We start from the raw sequence: 27,801 nt of genomic DNA on the forward strand, positions 1-27,801 counted from the left end.
CTGGGAAAATAGGAGTATGACGCAACGCTGCAAAAGTACAAAGCTGAAAGCATTATTATAGACTAGGAACAAAATAAAGAAAAAAAATAAAAAATTCAAAAGATGAGACACATAAATTCATCTGTTTTAGTTTTTTGTATTTACAGATAATTTCTAAATCATCTTCTGAAAAAAACCTTCCTGAATAAAACCAATATGCTCATTTAGAATCTACAAAATAAATTTTACAATAGATTTTAAATAATTTTGGAAGTAGTGCAAGAATAATTCAATTAACACCATGCTAGTTATGAACAAAATGTACCCAGCACGTTAATAACTGTTATCCATCCTGAGTGTTATGGGACAGCTACATTTTAGATCACTTAATAAGTTACATTATACACAAAAATGCTTAAAATAATTTAGATAATTCTCTCACTTGGAAGCCATTTAAGTGATTCTTAAGAAGCTTTTAAATGGGAAGGTTAAATGACACTTTATGGTTAAAACAGAAAAATGGCTCTTAGAATGCACAAGCTAATCCACCAGAGTAATTTTCTGTCAAGCACTCAAGAAACAAGTGACATTTCTGGATGCTACCCAGAAATTACCCTACGCAAGTAGACAGCTAACGGCATCTCCATCACTGCCTTAGTCTAGGCTCTTATGTCTCCAAGACTCTTAACATCCAAATCCAACTCATTTTAATCAGGATATCTCCCATTTAGACCATCCTCACTGAGCCTCAACTTCTTTCTGTAAAACAGGAACCAAAACCAAAACAACAAACTTTACTCCATGGGGCTTTGTAAAGGATCAAGTACCTGGTAGCACCACCATCCATTACCTAATAAAGCCCTCACTAAACAGTAGCTAAACTTGAATGTGCAGGTGGAGTTAGCTTTCCTGAAAAGAAGTAAAATTATGTCACACCCTTGCTTTAAAAAGTTGCTGGCTCTCTGCTCTATCTTTAATGTGAAGTACAACTGATCTAAGGTTAAAGCTTACTATTGACTGATCTATGTAAAAAGTCCTTGTAAAACCACACAACAGAGTAAAAATGATCACAGGGTATATTTTAGAGGTTTCAAAGAATACTTATTTGAAAAATTACAGTCACTTGTATAAAAAAAACTATTAATACAAAAATCTAATGGAGTTTTAAAATAAAACTAAGCAGAACTCCAACTTGGAAACATGTCAGTAGTCAGAAATATTCTTGGCATTTAAAAGCAATAATGTGGCATTAAAATATATATATAACCTAGAATTTCATTAATTCAGACAACTCTGCTAGTCCCTAATGAATGCTAATTAGTAATGTTTTATTGTAACATGCATTAAATGTAAGTTTACTATACCACTGGGAAGGAAGCAAACAACAAATTAGAAAAAGAGGAATTTAAACACCATCTCTTTTGCTTTTGCGGGTGGTTATACACTACTTTACAAAGTTAACCTAATTCTAACCTACACTCAAATAACCACACAGTTGCAAAAAAGATCCAATTATTTTATTGTAGATGAAACATTCTTCCCAACAGAATCAAGCTGACAGACTAAACAGCTCAATTCAAATAGACAAAAAAAATCAGTAATCACTGAATTTTACTATCCTTCATTGCATAGTCTTTAATCATTTTAATATTGCATGAGCTTTATCTAAACAACCACTTCAAGGACAAAAAGGTAATTACTAATAAGTCAAATGATACCTTTATGCAACCAAACAGATTTTGTTAAAAAACAGTACTTTCTTTCAAAATGGTTATGTTTTTGTGTAACTTAAATACTTTCATTCATTCAATATGAGACAGGCACTGATGACACACAGCCTTAACAATGTTACACATAAACAAATAGGAGGAGTAATATAACCAAAAACGAAACACAAAGGGGAGGCAGATTAGGGACTGATCTTGCTTAGAAAGGGGAAGAGCAGGGAAGGTGGCACAGAAATGACTGCCATTTGAATTGAGCCTCCATGAATCAGCAAGAATATTCGGATGTGGCCAGAGTTTAGCACAGACTGAAGGGATGAGGGCACAGAAATGGGGCTGAAAATCTAGGCTTTGAGTGAAAATATATTTACATATAAAAATTTTATTATATAAATTTTGAAGCAATGTATTTGCTCCATTCTTAGGTTCTCTGTCACTTCAATTTCCAAGGAATATATATTTTTTAACTCTGAAAAGGTCCAAATCATAATGCACTTATGTGACGCACACAGCACTTTAACTAAGGCTCAGTTTAGTCAGCAACTCATTATCCCCAAGTACTGAGAAATTTCTCACTTACAGGTGAGGTAGGAGTTGGACAGAAATCTGACCCAGAATACCAGGGCAGGGCCCACTTCCCACAGCAGAGACTGAGACACAGTGAGCAAAGCCGGCAATGAACTCCAATGGCCACTGTAGGCCACTGTGATGGCCGTATTCTACTCTGGAGACACTTCCTTCTAACAGAATGCAAGGCCACGGCATGCTATTAGTTGGTTAGATAACTAGTAGGTGTCCATCATCCCAGAAAAGATGAAATCTCTCTAATACAGGATCAAGATATTCTCCTCACTCATTTCACTTGCTTCATCAATTCATTTATTCATGCTCAAATATTCATTAATCATCTATTAAGCACAAGGTTTTGTACTGTCCACTACTAGGAAACAAAAATATAGTGCAAGACTATAACGGGCTTAAAGAATTACTATTCCATCTGAGTTTACTAATTAAACTAAATTTCAAACTTGAAGAATACAGCAATTATATTTTACCATCAGGCTTCAGTATTGGTGGAAAGAGTTCCTCAAAGCGCACCTTATTCACTAGAAAACAGACAAGCACTTTATTCCCAGTGCTTTAGACTTGAGTCAGACTTTTAAGTCAATTTCAGGTTATCCCTCCTCCCCCCCAACAAGCTCTGCTCATCCTCCCTTCTTTTTTGTTTTGCCAGATTCAATTTCCTGTTCATACAAAAAAGTTTAAGTAGCTTGTCTTCACTTGAACTTTAGCAGCAGTTTAGGCCAATGACCTCTGATGTCATAATGCTTCAAAAACATCTTTGTTTAGAATGTATACTGAATATATTCCAATTCATCATTACTGCAGTAACTTACTGATTAAGTTTAAAATATAGGCTATTTTAAAACCATGCTAAAATATTTTAGGTAGGTTTGAGATAAATTTTAAAGGAAATAAAAATACTAATGAATTCTCTATATACTTTCTAGCTCTGGGCAGAATTTTCAGCTGAAAATTCTACAGCTTATGGGAAAAATTGTGGATCTTGAATTAAGACTGTCAAGTCAAATAAAATAAAGTTGAAACCCTACTTCTATATCCTGTGCTTCTAAATATAATAGAAATACAATGTATTAGGAGTCATAATAAGGCAATTATTGATATCTTTGCACATTTGCATATAAACAACTGATTTAGGTCACTTCCTTTCAGTACCTATCTTATTCATTTAAAAAATATGTACAAATAGTCTTATTCTTTAATTGCTTCAGAAAATTGATGTGAAAATATTTACATTTATTAAGAATTTTCGTATTGTCTTTTCTTAAACTAGACTTACAAGTAAAAAGTGCCTGTTCTTTAAGAGAAAACTTTGTTGGAAAATTCCTCTAAAAGACCTTGAAATCACAAGGCTGCTACTGAACCTGCAAGAAAAGAATTATGCCAGAAATGACAAAGCGTAAGGCTTTAAAGGCTTCAGTTTATACTATATAAACAGTATGAAATTAAAATTAAAATAATATCATTCATCCACTCAAAATGAAGGGGAAAAAAAGCAAAATAGCCACGCACACACACACACAACTTACCCAACATAGCCTACTTCTTAAACTAATGATTTCAAAACAACTAAATCAATTCATTTACTGCAATTCAAAGAGACATGAATTAAAATTGCTAATAAGAAATCTTTAAAGGCATGTTGCCAACCTTTACAATCAAAGGCAGTAGTAATTTAATTAGTTTAAATGCCAAAATATTGTCTATAATAATCTCCTGCCATTATATTGCTCTTAAATTTTAGGTAAATGAGGATTCCTATTTTGAGGATCCTACTTTGTGAATTCCTATTTTGAATCACGTTACCAGATAATTAAAGAATTAAATAACTAGCAGCTTCAGCTAACTTAATTAATTTAGACTAGTAATATACTTTTTAATAAAAGTATTACATAATGAGTACTGTTAGCATCTCCTCCAAAGGAACTTCTGAGAATTATTCATTTGGCTCTCGTGAAGGGGGAAAAAAAAAAATCAAGCTTCTCCTCTGAAGAAGTTAAAACAATAAACAAAAATCTTTAGGCTTTCAAGCAATTTGCAACTACTGTGCATTTATGCAACTTCAAGTTAAGGAGATACCAAAAGGAAGATTACATCTTAAAATGCTCAAGTCATTTGAAAAGCCTAACAATGCATTTACATTTCTACAAGAATACAATACTTCAGTTATAAAAATATTTATAATATGTAAATCCTTTGCACTAGGTACTGTGCCTGGCACTAGGGCTACAAAGATTACTTATCAGAGGATCATTAACTGAGAAAAAAGGACTACCACTCATCTATCCATCAGCTATTTATTATTATACATGAAAGTAACAAGGATTACTCACCAGCCTCCATCAAAATCACATTCATAAACAGACATTCAACTACAGGCAAAAGTGGATACTGGAATAAAAATCACACTCCACTGCTTTGTCTTTGAGCTGCTCCCAAATGAGCGCTGTGGGGACTGAGCACTCAGGAAATGCACTGTGGCTGTCGGCCAGCCTGCCACTCTGCCAGTCTGACACCAGACTGACGTCACGCACCAGTATGTCATTGCAGCTGCAAACTGAGGCAGCTTCTCCAGAAGAGTTTGTTGTGATTATGCATGCCTTCCAGCCATAAGAGTAAAAAATGATTTCAATTCCCTTAAAGTTGGCACATAGCATAGGGTAAAATACCAGCATACGTGGTTGCAAACAGCTCGTGAAGAATGTTCAGGGAGGAATTTTAAATAATCTTAGCTCTACATAGATATTTTCTGTTAAAACTGTAAGCAAACCTATTTAAATGATTCCTTTAAAAACATTTTTTTTTGTTGCTGTTGTTTCCAAAGTTGGTACATACTTATTTGAAAAAATTCAGCCAATAAAAGGTATAAGGAAAGCTAAAATTGCCTGCAGTTCCACCACCTAAAAATGATAATAATAATGATAATAATTGATCACTTATTATGTCAAGCACTTTACAAACTCATCTGAGCCTCAGAACCCAAAGATGTAGGTTCTGTAATTATCTCCCTTTTCCTGAAGAGACTGAGGCACAGAGTAGTTAGGGAACTTGCCCCTGGTCACAATGCTAGTCAGTGACTGAGCAGGACTCAGAACCCATACATCGGATCACTGAGTTATACCATCTAGCAGCAAAGATAACAGCTGTTAACATTTTGGTGAACATTCTTTTAGACCAGAGTTTGTGTGTATATAAACACATACTTAGTCAATATAAGGAAATCAAACCATATATGTTGTTTTGCAACCCGCTTTTTAAATTCAACAATATGCCATGGGCAGCTTTCCATGTCAGTAACTACATCCCTAACTTTTCTTTTCTGATGGCCGCGCATCACAATTACCGAAACCTGATTCCTACTGGACACTTAGTTTAAAATTTTTTCTTATAAATAGTGCTTAATGTATATCACGGTCTAGACACCTTTGTACTTTTCTGTATTTAGCTGTGTAGGATAATTCTTAGAAGTGGGATGGACAGGTCAAAGCTGTGCATGTTTTCAATATCCGCATGCTTGGCCCTCCAAAAAGAGGTAACAATTTATATTTATACCTCAGTGCATTAGATTTCTCCTTTCCCACATACTGGGTATTGACAATTACTTTCCTCCTCTGCAAATCTAACAGAAAATACGGTTCTAATTGTGTGTGTGTGTGTTTTATTTATTTATGATTATTATCTTAAAATTTTATTTATTTTATTTATTTATTTTTGGCTGCATTGGGTCTTTGTTGCTGCATGTGGGCTCTCTCTAGTTGCGCTGAGCGGGGGCTACTCTTTGTTGCGGTGTGCGGGCTTCTCATTGCAGTGGCTCCTCTTGTTGCGGAGCATGGGCTCTAGGCGTCCGGGCTTCAGGAATTGTGGCTCACGGGCTGTAGAGTGCAGGCTCAGTAGTTGTGGCGCACGGGTTTAGTTGCTCCGCAGCATGTGGGATCTTCCCAGACCGGGGCTCGAGCCCATGTCCCCTGCATTGGCAGGCGGATTCTTAACCACTGTGCCACCAGGGAAGTCCTGTGTGTCTCTTTTAATTGCAAGTGAGGTTAAACCTTTCTTCATATGCTTATTCACACAGGAGGCAGTCTAGCTAATGGCCACAAGCACGTAGGCTCTGGAGTCAGAAGACTCCAAGTTCAAGCCCAGCTCTTCTTCTCAATAGTTTTCTGACCACAGGCAAGTTACTTAGCCTCTCCATGCTTCAATTTCCTTATATGGAAAATAAAAATAACAATTTAATCCTCGTGGGATTTTTGTGAGAATTAAATGAGAAAAACCATGTAAGCAATTGGAAAAGTGCCTACCACGTAACAAGTGTTTGATTAAATGTTAACTCATATTTAATGACCGACTATATTTCTTCTGCATTTCATGCCCTTCAACCAAAATGGTGACTCTTAGCAAGAGTACAGACAAGCCATTTTACAAAATGTACTGGAAATATCTTGTTAGAATGCTAATGACATAAAAATGTGCAGATACATCAAAGTGAGTTGTCTTACAACTAAATTTAGCATGTAACATAACTGGAGCTGAAACACTCCTTTCATATGAAACTGCTATAACAAAAATTAAAAATAGCATTTCAAGTTGAGGAAACAAAATTGTTTCATCATGTAGCTTGAAATATAGACAAGCAAGCCGACACAGTTTGCTATAACCAGAAGGGTTTGCATATGTTTTAGAAAAGTAGTCAGTCATTCATGGATCTGTCCTATTTTTTTTTCAAAGTGAAGGTTTTGCTAGCCTCAATTAGTCTCTGTTTAAACTTCTCACACTGAAAAGGAAAACAAAACCCATTTTTGAAAATGTCAAAGAGAAGTCAACAAAATAACTTTTGCCTGTAGTTCTAAAAGCAAAGGACAGCCCCTTTTAAATGACACAAATCATAACAATGTTTAAGCAGAATATTTGAAGGTTAAAATGTAGTAAACCTATTATATCTACCCCAAACCATTGTGACCTTGTGTTATGTAAGTCTTCAACTGTTCGTACCATCAGGACAGTTTTAACAAAACACTTTTAAAATGAGCTAAGAAGGAAGTTTTATGTTATTCTAGCAGATCTGGTTTAGATGTAGTCACTGTTGTATATGCTATAAAATTATCCCATCTGAAGGCAAACATTTCTGTAATAAAATGGCAGCATAATATGTTTGCAGAATCACAGTGGCATGGTAGTTCTGTATATGGCTGCCAGGAGAAAAACAACAATAATGGAGCAGCAGAGATCTGTCAAGAGACTCTGAAAGATTACCAGGAATAACGAGAACTAACAAGTCGACCAGTGTTTGGTTTATGAAGTTACTGGCACCCTGCACTATTTCTCTAGGACCTGGGAGGCTCAGGTCCTTCCACCCACCACCCACGGTTTACAGGACTTCCACAGGGAAAACAGTGTGGTTGGGCAAGGAATAAAAAAAGAGGGAATAAGATAAGGCCCCTCCTCTCAAGGCCAGAACAGCCTGGAACTGACAGTTTAATAGGGAAGAGAGAGCTGTAAACAGATCATTATAACATAACCTGATTTGCAGAGCGCAGAAGAGGAAGTGGCTAAATGCCTGGGGGAATCTGGAAGAGACTTAACAAAGTACAGTAAATGACAGCTGACCTATTTCAAGAGGAGATTTCAGTTAGAGGTAGCAGTAGTTGTGAAAGCACAAAGATAAGATGTAATCTAAAATTTACACCTACGAAAGGTGCCCAATTAACAGAGAAGCTATTCATTTAAGGAAAAAAAAAACCACGCATACCAATAGGACAATTCTTACAGGCGCCCTATAAGATTCTGCCCTGCTTTTCCCCAAAGTCAGGGATGGCTAGTTTAGCTATTTTGATTCTGCCCAAACAACATTTTTAGGAAAGGAAGCTGAGGTAGATCGTGGATGTATGCCCCATTACTTTGTCAGAGCTAATGAACTTCTTTAAATCAGCAGAGAATCCTAAATCTCAATTAATCCTGATTCTCTTTTCACGAATCTCTACACTACAGGGCAAGAACCATGCTTTGTTAAAAAGCCACAGAAAAAATGGCCAGTGAGGGCCTCCAAAATATGTGTCACCAAACAATGTGCTTCAGTACATTCTTTAGGGCTGTTTGTGATAATGACTGAGGATTCAGTTGTGATAACGATCATTTTTCAGTTCTTGGTTACTTCACTTCTCAGTGGCATTTAAAACTCTTGACTACTCAGTTCTTAAAAATGCCACCATTGACCCTGAAATATGTGACCTGGTTCCCCAGCCTTCACTTTGCAAAACAGGCACGAATCCAAATGACTCAATCCAGCACCCAACTGTCTCTATAATTTGGTGCCCATTTACTCATCACTAATACCCAAAGCAGAAGCTCTTTTAATGGGTGAGAAACAGATCTACCAATGTCTTCTCCATACTGTGTCTCACAGTGCTGGATAACACAAAGTGCTCCAATGTCCCATCACTTGATTACTGATTTTCATCTTCTAGGTCACTTAATTAATGCAAATCTTTCAGGTCAGAAAAATATTAGTACAACGAGAAGACCACAACCACATATTTTGGAGGTGTGTTTCTTCTAACACTGCCAGGCAATTACGTTTGGCACAATCTACCTGGAGATACAGTCAGAGCCCACAGGCTCAGTTCCACAAGACTGTCCCCCCAGCCCCATCCCACCCCCGCCCAACTTTAGATACCAATCACAAATCCACCTTGTTATCTGTGCTTCTGGCTCACTGGCTATAAATGGAGGTTCCCACAACCCCCTTCTCAGGCGTGATTGATTAGTGTGAGTGGCTCACAGAACTCACAGAAAGAGTTACTTACATTTACCAGTTTATTGTAAAGACTATTATAAAGGATACAGATAAATAGCCAGATGGAGAGGTACACAGGTACATACTTTACAAAGGTAAAGTAAGAATACGGATAGACTCCTTTTCCTCTCTCCCAAATTTCCAAATTTTTTCGTCTTGGCATATCAACCACCATATCTTCACGACTTAAAAAAGAAACATCAAGGCATCAATTTACAAAAGTAAACTAAAAATACAGTCGTCCCTCAGTATCTGTGGGGTTTTGGTTCCAAGACCCTCATCCCTCAGATAGCAAAATTCATGGATGCTCAAGTCCCTTATATAAAATGACACAGTATCTGCATATAACCTACACGCACAGCCTCCAGCATACTTTAAATCATCTCCAGATTACTTATAATACCTGATACATTGTAAATGGTATGTAAATAGGCAAAGTCAAGCTTTGCTCTTTGGAACCTTTTGGAATTTTCGCCCCCAATATTTTTGATCCACAGTTAGTGGAATCAGTGGATGCAGAACCCTCGGATACAAAGGACTGGCTATAATTCAAAAATATGGTGTCTCACATCCTCATTATCTTCTGTTAAAAGGTGGCAATCAGCTAAACAGTAAATCTGTCAACTCACAGAAATCGAACACTCACACCCAACGACAGCCTGAGATAGAATCCAAATGTCCCATGTACTTATTAGTGCACGGACAGGTAACCGCTACATCAACTGAAGCTCAGTACAGAAACCAACTCAACACCACTAAGGAAGGCAATCACTGCGAGCGCTGGAGTCATCCTCCCTTGACACTGACGCAACAGTTCAGATATTCTCGGTTCACTACACAAAAATGTTCAAGGGCTGTTCCACACTACCCGCTGGGTTTTCTATTAGAGCTAAAATTTCATAACACAGCAAACCCTTGGAAAAAGTAATTGGAAGAGCTGAATGATTTAAGAGTCAGATTAATCCACAAACACCTGCCTAGGAAGGAACCAATTATAATGAAGAAGTCCTTCCCACCACTAGAGTCTTCTTCCCCCGGGAGTGGTAGCTCCTAAATATACTTGCTTACTAACAGGACAAGGAACCTTCTAATTTGAAAATATCCAGTTCTCAGGTCCTTGATGACCAAGCTGGCCCTCAAAGGCCAGTTTAATAAGATACTGACTTGGCCATCATATAATCCCTTTAATTTATTTCTTCCAATCCTTTTAAAATTCTTTCCACTTCTTGTGTGAGACTGCTAGCCATGACTTCCTCCTTGTGAACTCTGTCATAATTTGTGTATCTCACCAATTTACACTTTTGGTCCAGCTCAAATGTCACCTCCTTGGAGAGATTTCCCCCAATTTCCCTCACTCAGGTAGTTGCAGTAATACATATCACGAACAGTTAGCATGACCAACAAAATTTGCAGTCATACACACCTACATCTCAAAGGACCTGTCAGTAAAGATGTTTGTCAACTAGTCTGCAAAATAAATAGAACATATATATACTCACGGAAAGTGGACTAACTCTAATAAGTTTACACATCTATAAAACCAAATACAAACCAAAGTGAGAGATAAAACCTAAAAGGCAGCATGATGTGGGCATTAAAACCGATCATCTTTCTTCCCTTTCACGACTAGCAAATGACATCTCAACTTCTGAGCTACAGGTGAAATGTCTGGTTATGCTTGTACCTCCTTTGAATATTTGAACTCTCAAACTATCTCTGGGTGCTTTTCACTTGATAGGGAAAAAAATGGATTGTGAGTAGTCAATTTTTTGATAGGCTCTGGCATCTTTACCTATATTTTAACTGCAACCATTTCAATTCTAGAAAAATTCCAGGTAAAAGTGTATGCGCACAACAAGTAAAGTATGAAAGCTTTGCTAATTTTGTACTTTAACGTGCAATGGTAACTAATAAAAAATTAGATTTGGAAATAACAAAAGATAATCTTAAATTCTAACATAATAAAGAAATTCAGACTCCAGAACACATTGATGAATATGAAATAATATATCAACAACCAAGGAAAACAAATACAAATTTACACCTAATTTCCTTGACTAGGTCCTAACTTCAACTCTGGATGAATATACATTTTTGAATGATAGTTTGTGACTTACACTCTACCTGTATATAGACTGATTTTCATTCTGAAAGAAATTATAAAATCTAACTGGTTTTCTACAGAGCCTGATTTACCAACAAAACATCTATTATTCAAGTACTAAATAGATTCTACACTTATACCGTCTGCCTGGAAGATACATGGCCTATTTTTGATGTGGGAATAGAATCAAACATATGACAGTGTCACCAGTTTCATTACCATCAAAAAACAGGCCTCAAAGAAACTTATTATAATGGTGCTTTGTGTGTCGGCTTCATTTAGTCAAGAGAAGTACTGCTTACTCTCTTGAAAGGAGGCAAGAGAACATGCATGTTTTTAAAGGTTTTACTACCGCAGAACAGGATGGAGCGTGTTATGGAGACCCACAATTGAGACATAGCCTTGGGACCAAAGAGACTTTTATATCTACAACTGACTCCACGAAAGGGCCTCCTCATAAGTCATCCCTTTCTCTTCATGACATTATATAACAGACACAATCAGGTGGTTTTGTGGCAACAACTCCAAGACCGTTTGCCTGCCAAGGCCAAGTTCGAGGTATGAGTATTCTCCCTTACAAAACAAAACAGGTTTTAACGTACTACACTTCTACACTCACATTTCTGGCACTGGAGGAGTAATTTCTTTGTTTTTACACCTCATTTGCACAAATTCCTTGGCCTACAAGTTTTTTCTGCTTTTAAGTGAAAATACCTTACATTAGAAGTTTATTAGAAATGTTATACATACTGCTGTCTAGTGTTGAAAAGAAAAATTAAACAAACCTGGGCTGAGATTTAATTTCCTTGGCTACTATTAACAGATTTTTAAAATTCATTCAACGAATATTTATTGAAGATATTGCTTCTTCTGCAGAAGAAGCATTTGCTTTGGCTCCAGTGGGAGAACTAAAAAAAGAAAGAAAAAGAAATGAAATGTCCAAACTAGTTGTGGGTAAATAACTACATAAATAAAAAAACAAGAATATGAGATGCTATAGCATAAATGGATTCTGGAACCAGACTGCCTAGGTCAGAAGCTCAGGTCAGGCCTTAGGAAAACTACTGTACCTCTTCATCTCTAAAACAGATATAACAGCAGCACCATCCTCATAGGATTGTTATAAGGATTAGATGAATACAAACATTAAAGCCCCTATAACAGTATTTGACACATAATTAGAGCTCATTAAGCAATAACAATTACTATTCTGAAAGCCATGTGGATCAAAAAAGCAGAGACAAATGTAAATGGGCTTTGAGCATAAAGCCACAGAGGATGGGTGGAATCTGAGATAATTAGGCCAAACACCAGTGAGAAGCAGCAAAACTCCTGCAGAGTTAAGGGTTACTGCTTCCAAACCCTACTGCCACTCCCCAGAGTTGCACCCATGCCTTCTACAGAGTTTGAGTATAAAAACCATCTAATTCCTCTTTTTGCCTAAAAGTTTGAGTTCGATTTCTATAACAAAAGAGTCCTGAGTAAGACAATGTATTTAGGAAAAAGTAAAGTGGTTTACAAGGTATACGAAACAGAACAGGAAAGAAATAAAACAAAAAAAACCCCTTTCCTCAAATTATACAATATTTGCCATGTCTAAACAAAGCTGCTAAATAAACAGTGCAGAGAGAACAAAGGACAAATTCAAGAATGGTACTTTCACATATATTTCATATCTTTGACAATCAATGTCTCAGTATAAATTTAGCTTCTGAAATGTGAAATTCAAATACTCTTTTATTACCAGCAAAAAAGGGCAGCAGTATTTAGAGTTCTAAAGCACTGAGAAATTTAGACATTTACCCTAGGTCAGTGATTCCTAAACTCAAATACTGGTTGCCTCAGAATCATGGGAGAACTGGCTTAAAATACACACTACCAAACCAAACCTCAGGAGATTCTGATTCAGCAGGTTTAGTTTGGGCATTACATTCTAGGCCACAAAACTACTTTCAGGCACAAATAGGCTTCAGTAGCTGATATGTATGTGTGAACAAAACTAGTTCTACTTGTTTCTTCCCTTAGGTAAAACCCATCTTTGTATTTATAATTTATATGATGGAGGATAATAGTTACCTCAACGGTAAATGGAAAGCGTTTAAAGAAAATGTCTCAGCCTATAAAATTTCCTGAATTTTTACCTATAAAAAAATTTTTTTAACCTATAAAATTTCCTGAATTTTACATGTGAGAATTATGAAGTATATTGTTTTTTCACATTTTAACAAAACATTTTCTATCTATCTTTTGGTATGAGTTAGGATGCTTTCAGTAACAGAATGAGCAATTAAAAAGTGGCTCAGACAATGAAGAATTTAGCATCTCAAATGGCAAGAAGAGGCAGGGCAGTCTCCAGGGTTGACTAATTCAGAAGCTCAGTAATGCCAGGGCGCTTGGGCGGGGCTCCTTTGTGAATCCCTTACTTTTCTCTCATAGTTCCACCGTTGCCACTGCAGCTCCAAGTATCATGTTCTTATGGTAAAGAAGGGAACGAATTCCTGCCTTAGGTTTCTTTTTTTTAAGAAAATGAAGAAAACTTTCACAGTTCTTCAGCTTAAACCAATTACCTATGGCATAAGGCATAGGACTAACTCCCTAAGAATAATTATGATCTATACCCTGGGGCTTTGGAGGCTCACCTTCCCAGAACACATGGAGGAAACAACCACTAGAACAAAGTCTGGACTCTTTCCAACAGGAAGAAAGCTGGAGGGATGTGTCGACAGCAGTTTGCTAGGCACCAAAAGGGGTCCATCACATTCTGTGACAAAGTAATAAACCATGTTTAAACCGATCAAAATGTAATTCAGCATGGAGAAACCAGTTCAGTGCATTAAGTGACTGGAAAACATTAGCAACGACCAACAAAAGGAAGATTAAGCTGCCAACAGAAAACGAGAGAAAAGATGTACCCAACTGGAAACTGGAAGGATAGAACCCACTTCCTTATGCAGTAAAATTACTGTCAATCAAATCAAACACTTGATTTGAAAATTACTGGTCAGGAACTTTTTCCTACTCTAAACAATCTGTGTGCCCATTACTCTCTGATTGCTAGATCAGCTAAATATTTCAAAAGTGTTATTTACATATTAGATATAGAAGACAAAATAAGAAAAGACTAGATATATTAATTTAAAACACAGAGTAAATTCAGCTCTTAAATGCTGTTCTTAAAATTTTTGTTCGGATGCCTGAGGATCAACGGCATAAGAAATTATGGATACTCAAACACAAACTTTAGAAATGGATCACTTTCATAGGCTTCCTTTGAAAATTTTCCAAAAAAATATATACTGGTGTTATCTGACCAAAAATAAAACATCTCGATTGTTCAGATTTTCATCTGGAAGCCCCAGAGTCAGTTCGAGATCCCAGCATAAATACGTAGAATTGTCAGGAATGTAAAAGTGCAGCTGCTATGGAAAACAGTTCAGTGGTTCCTCAAAACGTTAAACATACAATTACCATACAACCTAGCAACTCAACTCCTAGGTATATATCCCAAAGAACCGAAAACAGGTACTCAAACAAATACTTGTACACAAATATTCCTAGCCACTGTTCACAAAAGCCAAAAGGTGGAAACCACCCAAATGTCCATCAATGGGTGAATGAGCAAAGAAAATGCAGCATATACGCACGATGGAATATTATTCAGCCATAAAAAAGAATGAAGTATCGACAGATGCTACAACATGGTTGAACCTCAAAACCATTATGTTAAGTGAAATAAGGCAGACACAAAACATCACATATTGTATGATCCCATTTATAAGAAATACTCAGATAAGGTAAATCCATAGAGACAAAAAGCTGATTAATGATTGCCAGGGGCTACGGGGGGAAGGGGGAAATTGGGAGCCAACTGCTTAATGGGCACAGGGTTTCCTTTTGGGGTGATGAAATTATTTTGAAACTAGCTAGAGGTGATCGGTGCCTACCACTGTGAATATACTGAATGCCACTGAATCATACACCTTAAGATGGCTAATTTTATGCTATATGAATTTTACAGGAATTAAAAAATAACTAATGTAGCTGTAATATGAATATGTGAAGGAAGATGTGCATTGGAATTTAGTCAATCCTGATTAGAAGTATTAATATTTCAACTTGCTTTAATAAAGCATAGCATTCTACAATTCTTCCTCTGATTGGATATAATCTGGGATCTTCTCCATTACATCCAGCATTCTAAGATTTAAAATGTGAGTCTATTATACTGAATTTCAGATTAATTCCCACAACACAAATGGTATTGCCCACCCAGCTCATTCAGGAAAAAGCTAAGTTAAAAAGCATTCTGATCTAAATTACAAATGAAATAGAACCTAATTATTTACTGTTGTGGAGAGCCCTAGGGAGATTTCTTGGTGGTTTAGGACCCTCTGAAATCACTTTGCAAGGCTGTTTTTGCTTCTCAAGAGAAAGATGGGATAAACAGATTGTTTGCTACCGCTGTTTTTTTTTTTAATTAATTAATTTATTTATTTATTTTTGGCTGTGTTGGGTCTTCGTTTCTGTGAGACCGCTGTTGTTTTAATGGAAATGTTCTACAAGGATCAGATGGGTCCTTCCAAGAAGGCAGGCCGTACAATACAACATAACAAGGGAAAAGAACAAGTAACATTTGCAATTCTCTGTTAGAACTCCACACGTTCTGGAATTAAAATTCCATCTTCGTCTAGAAAGTTTCCTTGCTTGCAGATGTTTTCGATGTGGTAAGCCAGTTTTGCACGGGTTGGGAATTTCTGCCCTGAGGACAGGAGTCGAGGTGGCTGGGCTATGGCTGCGGCAGCAGGCACCACCCCCTGTCAGCTGCTATCATCTCTCCTCCAGGCCTAGCAACAGCAGCAGTCCTGGGCCGTGAAATATTTAGATTCTGAGATCCTCGCCCTTAGGGACGTAGACCGGGCTCAGCAGCACGGGCAATAGCCGGGTACTGCCTCGCACTTCACACCAAGGGAATTAAGAGACGGCAAAAACCCTTCTCATGGGTGTCTATCCCTTACTGCCCTAAAACTGCTGTCTCACTGCGGCTGCAAGAGAGGAACTCCAATACTGACAGATTCTAAAAATACAAAGCATACATATTTCACAAGTTGATGGTATACACGGGTCACGTCTACCTGTAACTGTCAGAGGTTACAGGTACTTGCCAGTGTTGAATTAACAAAGGCAAATGCCCAAGTTGGCTTATCTCAGCTTACGACATACCGAAAAATCATTTTATATACTACCAGTGACATGCATACCATGCTTTGAGAAATGCCAAATGAAACCTTATGTTAAAAAAAAAAAGCAACTATTTATTCTAACAAAACAAACAACTATGGCTATAGATTGCAAGTCCCAGATTTCCCAGAGGAGTTGCTGGAGTTCAAAAGTACTAGTATAGCTGCCATCTCACAATAAGAACTATATAAACATGCTTAGAGTACCCTATTCATTTATTCCAAGAAGCACGTTTTTAAAAACATTTAACAGCTCTGGAAGTGGGAGGCTTCTCACATCTCATGGCATTTTACGACCACTGGCCACCAGGAGGCAGTTGTGATACCATTTTCATAACCTGTGTATGCTCGGACGTCAGAAGCACAGTGAGTGCATCCACAGCAGGGAATAAAATCCCAGAGACAACGGCAGAGCACACCTCTGCCCCTAGAACACAGAGGCTGCGGGGAGGAGGCCCTCAGTAACATTTCGGGGGCAGGAATCAAAATTAGGCCAGGACTAACTAACTGCAAAGCTATCTGGATAAAGTCATAGATTTGATGTGCACAATAAGTGAAGGAAACAACAACAAAAAATTTCACTCACATCTAGTGCGCTTCCCGCCCAAGTAAAACAAATGTTTACCTAGTAACATCTCTTGGATTGTGTGAGCTGGTGCACTGGGCAAAAATTTAGACCAAAGCAAACGGGCAGCTATCTCCCAAAGCATGGTGTCAGGAGATGTGAATGCTGCTGGCAGGGAGGGCAGAGCCTCCCCGCCCCGATGGCTTCACGCTTGACCCAACTGCACGTGTTTACAGTATCCGCCGCGCTCTCAGGCATCCAGGCTTGTCATCCCAGAATTAAAGAGTAGCTAAAAGAAAACCTGATGTGCTTCTGTTTCAAAAAATATTTACGTACACTTCTGGGTCTGACTCAAACATGTATTTTCTCTGGCACTGATCTTTCACCTCCCTTCTTTATATATTATTAATTTATTGTCTGTTTTGTTACAGGCCATTTCAAATTCTTCATGGGAAGAGGCAGGTTGTGAATAAATGAAAGTTTCTAGTGCTTGAACCAGCTCTTCACTCATTCACTATTTCATTCAACAACTATTGAGTGTGCTTATTAGCAAGAGAGGGTGTTGTGTGTAAGGGGTGCACACGTACAATTGCACTCTGTAATTCCTGCAGCTGAGAACGAACAAATCATTAAATTAGGCACTGTTTACGTTTTCCAAAGATACTTCTATCAAGATTTTTATAAAGTACAGAAATCTCTGGTGTACATAATAAATTGTTATGCACTAATTCGGCACTAATTACGAAATGAACTCAGACATGCCTAAATCCAAATCAACTGGAACTCTGGAAAAATTTTAAAAATGCATCTTTGTTTGAGGATGTTTGTACCCTATAATCTGAAAGAGGGTTGGACAGTTAACCATGTTAACTAGTCATGTTACCATGTTATATCTAGTCATCATGTTATATCTAGTCATCATGTCCTTAGGCTTTTTCTTGGCTGTGACACTTTCTCAGAGTTCCCTTGTTCTTCTTGACCTTAGAGAATAGAGTGTTTACGTACAGAGTCTTTTGTCTTTAGTCTTACAGACGCCATTCACTTCCATAGTCGCTTTGGTCAGCACCTTTCTGCCCCACTCTGTCCAATAAGGTTGTGTCATGTATTTGTAACAGTTAGCTTCTTTTGTCACAGTCTGCATTCTATCCTGGGATCCCTTGACCTCCTAAATGATTTTTAGAATTTGCATATAGTCTGGATTCACTCTTTGCGTGTAAAGTTCAATGGGTTTTGTCAGATAACCACAATTAAAGCATCACACAGAATAGTTTCACCACCCTAAAAATCCCCTGTGCTTCAAGTATTCAACTGGTCCCTCCTTTCCCTCAAACCCCTGATCTTTTTACTGACTCCATAGTTCTGCCTTTTCCAAAATGTCTGTGGGAATCATACAGTTAGTAGAGTTTTTAGACTGGCTTCTTTCACTTAGCAATATGCATTTAACATTCATCTGTGTCTTTCTGTGGCTTGTCCACTTCTTCTTACTGCTGAATAATATTCCATTATATATGGATGTACCAGTTTGTTTACACATTCACCTATTAAAGGATATCATCTTGGCTGCTTCCAGTTTCGGCAACTATGGCTAAAGCTGCTATAAATATTCGTGTGCAAGTTTTTGTGTGGACATAAATTTTCAACTCATTTGGGTATATACCAAGAGGCATGATTGCAGAATCATATGGTAAGACTATGTTTAGCTTTATAAGAGACTGCCAAACTGTCTTCCAATTTTGCATTCCCACCAGCAATGAATGAGAGTTCCTATTGCTCTACAACATTGCCAGCAAATGGTATTGTCACTTTTTTGGATTTTAGCCATTCTAATAGGTGTGTAGTGTTATCTCACTATTATTTAATTTGCAATTCCCCAATGACAAATGTATTGAGCAACTTTTCATATACTTATTGGCCATCTGTATATTTTCTTTGGCAAGGTGTCTACTCAGATCTTTTTTTGTTCATATTTTAATTGGATTGTTTGTTTTCTTATTGTTGAATAAAGACATTTTTAATGAATTATTTTTTTGTTCAGATTTACATAATTTACTAGAGAACAGATTATAAATCAATCTCATCATTTCATCTAGGTCAGCAAAAATAGAACCAATAACTAACTACTTGAGTCTCTGGTTTTATTTTTCTAAAAAGCAGCACATAAAATGAAATCAGTCCCAAATGTCACAATCTCTTATGGAGAAATAATTAAAGAAATTAAGGTACATTCAGGAAAACAGTGCACTACAGAGCTTTTAACACGTTCATTATAAATTCTGAGCACATTTTGGCTTTATTAAAGACTGAGAGTTGTATTGTTTAAAATACAAGCCACATAAATGGCATAGCCTGTCCACTATCAGGGCTTTGGCAAACATCTAGGTTCCATTTCCATACCTCAGTAGAGCTTAATGATGCAGATTCTAAGTCAGTTAACTGGTCATTTTTCTCAAGTGGTATTGGGCATTTTATCTGGAGATATGGCTAATTACAATTCAAAGGAAAATAACTTCTCTATTTTCTGTAGGAATTATAACTGCATTCAATGAGTCAATGTGATGGATGCATTCAACCACTGGTTTTTAAAAAACATCTATTGAAGATGTTTTTGACTTTCTCTTTGTGTGAATTTGTTTTTTGAGGGAAAAAAAATCTTTGGCCAGCGTATATATTAACTGTTACTCTATAGTGTTTGACACAACCAGAAAGAAAGGTGCTTCTATTGTTCCCATTTTTTAAATGACCCCCCCCACTTCCATATCCACCAAAACCAATTATTTAAGATCTTATATGAGACAGTTTTCCCTGAATGATACCAGAAATTCAGGCCATTCATTAGGTTGAAGATCATCTTTCCTTCTGAAAAAAATCCATAGGGAAAAAAATTCAACTGAAGCCTAAAACTAAAAACAATTTAACTGTATTTTTAAAATATAGGGATATGTGAAATGTTACATTAGTATGCTTTTTAAATAAGAGTAGGTTACCTATAAGCACTCATCATATAGTAGGTTAGTCTTTCTATTTCAATTGTGATTGCCAACTCATGGTAGGAAATTTAAAAAGCAAGAAACAAAGGTAATCCACAGCAGTACATATCCAAATGAATCACAAATCTTTTGCAGTTGTTTCTAAAAACAAAACAAAGCATATACACACACACACACATACCAAACAACCAAAAAAAAACCCCCAAAACTTAAAAAAAAAAATATCTACAGCCCTAGGGGGTTAAAAATAGAAGTATAATCAACAGATTTGTTATTAAGAGGTTTGACTGCATTTCAAGTTTAGAAATATAATTACATTTTTAAGTATTTTATACTATATCTCACTACATACATAGTAGTGTCTTTTACTTAAAATGAACAATATTGGGTTTTTAAAAAATATACAATGACATATAGAAGAAAACAGAACAAAATAGGCCAATGATCCCAATGCCTAGAATAATCTGTTGACACACAGAAATAAATAAATGAAATATATACACATGATTTGATAATTCAAAAGCTCATTTAGGCAGAGAGTAAGAAGTGAAACCCATCTAACCCTACCCTCCCAATCCAGGCAACCTGTGTTACCTTCTGCTTCAGATATACCTATTATTGAAATCCCCTCCTCCCTTCCACCGGAGCAAAGTCAATCATACATACAACTTTCGACATATTTTTTACAGAGAAAATAATTTATTTTATGGGGTAACATTTCTGTTCTACAGCATTTCTGGATACTACTGCTAAGATCATGAATTTTTAATACAGAAGAATATGTTGCTATCTCCTGTTCTTGTTGGGTCTAATGAAAGTAAGGTTCCTTTCCCAAATGAGAACAAAACATATTTATTCCTCATTCTGTAGTGTTCTTGACAACTAGGTTAAATAGCTGGTATTATTCAAAAGAAAAAAATCACTGGTGTCCCCAACTTTTTAATTTACAAAGAAGGTCAAGAGCTGGGGTTTAGGCAAAAAAAATTCAGTTCAATCATATGACAAATTCTTGATCCGCAGAAATGTTTATTGCTGTTTTAAACACCACACTTTGGGATGATTTGTTTCGCAGCAATAGGCAAATTAATGTAATCCATTCAATTTTTCCTAAAGGTTGCAAATATTACTAAGTTTTCTCAAATGTAAAAGCATTCTTCCCTTGCTTCTTCCATCTTTCTCCTTCTGCCAAACTTCTCTAGAGAGTCCATACCAATCATGCCACTAAAACTGCTTTCTCAAAGGTCAATCAATATTCTCATAATTGCTACATCAATGGTCTCTGCTTCTTTCTCATCCCTTTGACGTCCATGCATCTTTTGACAATTGGAAATCTTTACATCCTTGGCTTCCACAATACTGAATTCCCTTAAGTTCTGACCCAGGCTCTCTGGATTAATTTTCTGACTTTCTTCATGTGCTACATTTTTATTCAGATCCCTTAAACACAGGTATTTCTCCAAGACTCTGACTTCTGTCCCCATCTTTTCCCACAATAGGTATGGTAGTAACAACAGCTGCAACCAGCACAATTAAAATTTATCAAGTACTAATGTGCTAGACCTTATGCCAACCTCTTTACATACCCTATATATCATCCCATACTTGCCTAGCCTCTTAACTCCTTGGTGCCTAAATATACTCTGCAATTCTGGCTTATCTACCACTTTAGTCAAGCTTTCTTACCTTTTCCGGGAGTAAACTGCATTCCAAGTACCTTATTCTCTTGTTTATCACCATCTCCCCAGTGTTTAGAACAGTGCTTGACACACAGTAATGTCTATGAAGCACATGGTAGTATATCTGCTGCATAAAAGATTGGAAAACCCACACATAACCCACCTCTTTTTGACATAGGGTGGACTGCCATAAAAAATAGACTATTGGGGCTTCCCTGGTGGCGCAGTGGTTGAGAATCTGCCTGCCAATGCAGGGGACACGGGTTCGAGCCCTGGTCTGGGAAGATCCCACATGCCGCAGAGCAACTAGGCCCGTGAGCCACAACTACTGAGCCTGCGCGTCTGGAGCCCATGCTCCGCAACAAGAGAGGCCACGACAGTGAGAGGCCCGCGCACCGCGATGAAGAGTGGCCCCCGCTCGCCGCAACTAGAGGAAGCCCTCGCACAGAAACGAAGACCCAACACAGCCACAAATAAATAAATAAATAAATAAAATTAAAAAAAAAAATAGACTATTGGCTTAGAGCTTATAACTATTATAATTATAATTAGGAATTCAACCTGCTTGTCCCATTTCTAAAGCACATGTATGTCATTCCATGTATATTATAAAGTACCAGCATATCAAAAGTTGTGCAAGACCTCTACGTAGAAAACTGTAAAATACTACTGAGTAAAGTTTTAATAAAAAAGTTCTTAAGAAATGGAGGAATATCACATGGTATATCAGGAAAAGTCAATACTGTGAAGATGTCAGTTCTCTCCAAATTGATCTACAGATTCAGTGCAATTGCAATCAAAATTCCAGCAAGATATCTTGTGAAAATTAAAACCAATTCAATAATTTATATGGTAATGCAAAGGGTCAAACTAGAATAACAAAGCCTTTTACTACTATATTTATTGATCAGAATAAGTTTGAAAATCATAATTACAACACAGAGTTGAATCATATGGCACTGCCATGTTTATAAGTCAAAAACTGTCAAATGTTGACAACTGCATTTACTTAGTGTAGACAATATTGTTGTAAGACAGTTTCACTGCTATGACTTTAAGACACGATCAAAATAATCCCATCGGTAGTTACATATAATAATATTTGGAAATGAAGTCCGGAGGACAATCTCTGGAGAGAAGAGAAAAGGGAAGAGGGATTAGAAACACTTATGAAAACCCAAGGTTATGGTTGGCACAGTAAAAGGTAACAGTAGCAGGCAGACAATCGGTGGGAGAGACGGGAGTCATATCTGCAGGCAAATATGACTTGGCCTCCCGTCTTCCCTCCCTGTTCTAGCAGTGGTCCCTGGACCACAGCCTTTCCGTCGGTGAATCCTTTAAGCAGTCTAGGCTCTGCCCTTTTTGCTTAGACCCTCTAAGAATCGCCTACATTAAGATATGGCCAATGTCATTCCCTTAGCTTTTTTCAAAGGCAGCTGTAATGAAAAGTTGTAGGAAGTCTGCCCGTTTTGCTGCAAAATTTTTGTAGAGTGTCTATTACACCATTAAGTGTTCCCAAATAAAAACTCGCATGAGAAATTCTATTCAAGGAAAAAAATGTCTTGTGGATGAACCGATATGCATCTTCTTTCTAACAGCATGGTAACTTACATTTCCATTTTACATCGGGAAAAACAGCTAAAAGTGGAGTTCAATTATAGTAACTCTATTGACGTCTACTTTTTGCAAGTTTGCACTTGGTGATGGCCTTTAGTTTTCAACTTATCTATTTTTATTTTACTAATCATATTGTCTTACCTTTTGTTTTAAGTTTCCTAGAAAAAAAAACCAAAATAAATAAATCTAATTCATATCAAACTCATTATTATGCAATTTTTTCTAATACATCTTATCTATAAGTTGGGGACTAATTGTTAAATTATCCCTTTACCTTTGGAGATACAAACTCAGTCAGAAAACCAAAACCCAGCACTTCTTTGATCTATAACATGGCTCTCCAGTAGCAATTGCTTAGAAGAGATTTCTCTACATTTGCTAAATAATTTGTGATTTCACAAACTGCTAAACAGATTTTTTAAAGGGTCTCAGGGAATAGGATTGGGTCTTGTATATGGCTTACTAGGACATTTTTCAGGATATGAATATATGGTTTCAAATACAAAAATGCTTTTGGAAATTTCAAATGTAACTTGAAGTGGGGTGGGGTGGATCCAAACTACTTATATGCAACCCACACATGCACATGCACATACATGGCTGAAACCTCAGCTGTTAACATGTCAGAGTCCATATTACCTTGGCCATCTGTCTCTGCACGCTAGACAGCACATAACAACGTCTGGATTCTGTTATAGCTTCTATATTATTTATAACTCATAACATATTTTTATATTTCACATTTGAAAAAAAAAACTTTTGGCTAACCTAAAGAAACTTAAACTGACAGGGATTTCAAGTATTGCAAAAGAAGGGAAGGCCTAGTTTTTAGTAAGCAAATAAATTCTGGAGAAAAAAAGGAAGGGAAGGGGAGAGGAGAGGTGGGGAGGGGAGGGGAGGCGAGGGGAGGGGATGAAAAGAAAAGAAAAGAAAAAAGAAAAGAAAAAAAAATGCTTGCTTTCAAATAAAAGGCAACATCTATCTACCCGTGCAGACTGATGTGATTAACAATTCCTGGTTTCCAGCTCCAGATTTAACACCACTTGGCAGGCAACTTTTAAACCTGCTTTTATTCTCCCTTCAGCAGCCACTCTAAAACTTTTTGTCACTCTCCTTAAGCTACCTACCCAATCCTTCCTGTGCCCCCTAGTAAACATTTGTTGCCCTACAGCTCAAATCTTAACTGTAAGTTACGTCCATTCTTATTTCTTCCTTCAAGTCTTCAGAAGATGAGATGCCTGCCCCCCATTTTATATCCTTGACCTGTTTTCTTTCCAAGTTCCCTGGGACCTTGTTCTAACAATGTTTCTTCTCTTTCCTGCATCTTCAATCTCCTCTCTCCTGGCTCCTACTTTACCAGCTAAAAAACATACTTTAGCCATTCCCATTTTTTAACGCATCTTGTCAATGAATTTCTCTTTCCTTTCTCAGCCCGAAGACTAGTTCACACTGGTTGCGTGCACTCCCCCTGCCCCCCTTCACTCCTCCACTGACTGTCACCCCACTTCCATCCTCTCCCTCAGTGAAGGTCGCTGATGTCTTCCTAATGGACAAAGTCAAAGGCCGCTTCTTGGTCATCACCTCAGAGGACTGATGTGCAGCACTTGATACAGTTAATGCTCCTGGCTTTCCCAACCTCACTCCTCTGCTTCTCTCCTGCTGACCATCTCCTCTAGGTCTCCTCTGCCCCCCACCTAGACATGCGGTTTCCTTTCAGGTTCTATCTTCAATTCTCCTTCATTTACACTCTCCATCCTTAAGTGATGTAATTCAGTCTTTATTTAATGACTCCAGTTATTGTGCAATAACAATACTGGTGTTTTCATTAAACCTATACATTCTGATCTACATCTCTTGGCTGGTATTTTTCCCCCGCTCTGTGGGGTCCTGTAACTAATTTGTGCTCTCTCGGGAAAAGGAATATCCTACCCATGTTTCAAACTCAAAATGTCCAAACCTCTTTATTCCCAGCTAAACCTGTTTCTCTTCTAAATTTCTCATCGCAAATATAATCCAAATGCTGGAGAATGGCCTCTCCCCACCCCTTTGCTCTCCCCTATCCCAGCTCATCAAACCCTAAGATTCTGCCACCTTAACATCCACTGCACCAATCCTCTCTCCCTTTCTCCTGCCAGAGTTTAAAATCCTGGTCTCACTTTCAGACGTTAAGGAATCCAGGCCCAGTCTCCTCCTCCTCCAATGTATCCTCCACACCGTGGCAGGTTTATCTTTCCAGTACACCAATTTGTCCTGCTCTGCTCTCCTACTTAAACCCTTACAAATGGCCCACCAGTGCTACAGGGACCTGCCCTCCTCACCTCCTGAGCTCCCTCCCCTCAAGTGCCTCACCCCCAATACTCTAGCAGCCCTGGAATAACTGCTCCTTGAAGAGATCTACAAGCCTTTAGTCTTGCTGGTCACTCTGTTTTGACTGAGACCCACCCCCTGCTCTTCTGCCTAGCAAATTCTGAATCATCGTTCAACACCCAGCACAGACGTCATGTCCTCTGGGGGGCCACCCACGCTCTCGGGCCCCTGGCAGCAGGATCACTTCCTCCGCTGTGTCATCTCCCACTCTGCACCCTTCTCTCCCTGTCCTCAGTGCTCGCCCCAGAAGGATCCCTCGCCCCTCTTTGGAGATTCAGGTCACCTGGTCTGGAATGTGTAAATGTTTGTTTAATTATTTGACAGAAATTATCTTTTTAGACCCTGTTCCCCTCTACTGGTCAGATTAAGAGCTGTCTGAGGCTCGCCAGAATCTAGCACAGGGGCTGGAACAATATACAAAACACAAGAGTTCTTCAGGTTGGAGATGAAGAATTCTGAAGTTACTTAAATCTGGGTTTACATCCTGGCTCCGCTACTTACCAGGCTCTGTGAACTTCAAGGAGCCGCTCTCAACATGTTTTCCTGTTTCTGAAATGGGGATAATAATACCTTTCCCACAGACAATTGTGAGGATTATATGAGGTAATAGGCACTCAACAACTGCTAACATGAACTACATGAAATATTTGGTGAATTTATGAACATACCGATCACATAACATTTCGAAAGTTATAAATGCTTAAGATGAAAACTAAACATGTGAGCACAGATTAACTTTTCAAAACCTACTTATCAACACATTTACATAAAAGTTATAGTTTAAAAGACGCTTTATATTTTTATTAAAACTAAAGGAATTCTTTCTCTTTTGATTTCGGTTGATGGCTACCCCATATTTAAAATTTTTCTAACCCTTGTAATGGAAAGAAGCATAAAATCACTAATTTCATCTATTTTTTCAAACTCAGCATGACTGAGATTCAATTACTTCCTCTATCTTACTACTCAGTAACTCTGGCGCTTCAAAATGAAATTAAAAAGAAGTGACTGAAAGACAGACTGAGCTAACAGGCATTAGCTAATAAGGGGAAAAACCACATAAATTAGATATGGAAAAGTCATTTGAAGTTAAGACAGCCATTATTCAATAGCGTCAGGTTAAAACTGAACATACAAAAATCAAGAGCCAGCAAAATATCAATATTAAAACAGGATCATGAATGATTTTCTTTTTTCTTTTTTACTGTTCATTTTTAAAAACATTTTGTACAATAAGCATGTACCACTTTTTACAATAAAATTATTTTAAAAATCTTTTCGAAAATGCTCAAAATAAACTGTTAGTGAAAAGGTAGAATTATAACATTGTATATTCCAGATGGTACCCATTACGAAAGAAAATGTGTATACGTGGGGGGTACACATATGGGGGAAAAAACCAGAAGGCAATATGTAAATAATGTTCTTGGTTTCTCTGTTGGTGAAATTACCAGTAGTTTTTATGGCCTTTATAGTTTTCTGTATTTTCTAATTTCTTTACAATGATCTAGCATTACTTTAAAAAATAACAGCTTTTTGGATTCATATACCATAGAATTCAATCATTTAAAATGTACAATTGTTTTTAGATAGCCACAAAATTGGGCAACTATCACCATAATCAATTTTAGAACATTTTCATCACCTTCTCTCCCCAGCTCCTGGCAACCTCCAATCTATGTTGTCTCTACAGATTTGCCTATGCTGGGTATTTCATATAAATGGAATCATATAATATGTGGTCCTTTGTGAATGACTTCTTTTATTTAGCATAATGTTTTCAAGGCTCACTCATGTTATAGCATGTGTTAGTACTTCATTTCTTTTTGTCACCAAGCAGTATTCCATTGTATGGATAGAGTGCATTTTATTTATCTATTTACGAGCTGTCATTTGAGTTGTTTCCATTTGGAGGCTATTCTGAATAACGCTAGGAGGAATGTTCACGTACATGTTTTGTATACACATGTGTATTCAAATCTCTTGGATATACAACAAGGAGTGGAACTACCCGGTCATTTGGTAACTCCATGTTTAGCTTTTTGATGAACTATCAAACTGCTTTTCAAAGCAGCTGCATCATTTTATATTCCGCCAACAATGGAGGGGAGCTGTAATTTTCCCACACCACTGCCAACACGTGTTACTGCCCATCTTTTTGATTAGAGCTATC

The 27,801-nt window shown here is 37.3% G+C and overlaps 1 protein-coding gene across 9 annotated transcripts in view; it reads right to left on the bottom strand.

The window, feature by feature from the left end:
• The window catches only part of PLEKHA5 (pleckstrin homology domain containing A5), a 237,308-nt gene that overhangs the window by 104,753 nt on the left and 104,754 nt on the right, over positions 1 to 27,801 (bottom strand). Inside the window, exon 1 of one of the 9 annotated variants that reach the window (XM_057556472.1) lies at positions 4,619 to 4,745. The exons of the other annotated variants lie outside the window; for them this stretch is intronic. Within the exon in view, the coding sequence (XP_057412455.1) occupies positions 4,619 to 4,653 (35 nt within the window). The 5' untranslated portion in view covers positions 4,654 to 4,745. Of the gene's footprint in view, positions 1 to 4,618; positions 4,746 to 27,801 lie in introns of those variants that run through there. 9 annotated transcript variants of the gene reach the window in all.

Source organism: Balaenoptera acutorostrata, chromosome 11, assembly GCF_949987535.1.
Source record: "Balaenoptera acutorostrata chromosome 11, mBalAcu1.1, whole genome shotgun sequence".
Taxonomy (NCBI): domain Eukaryota; kingdom Metazoa; phylum Chordata; class Mammalia; order Artiodactyla; family Balaenopteridae; genus Balaenoptera; species Balaenoptera acutorostrata.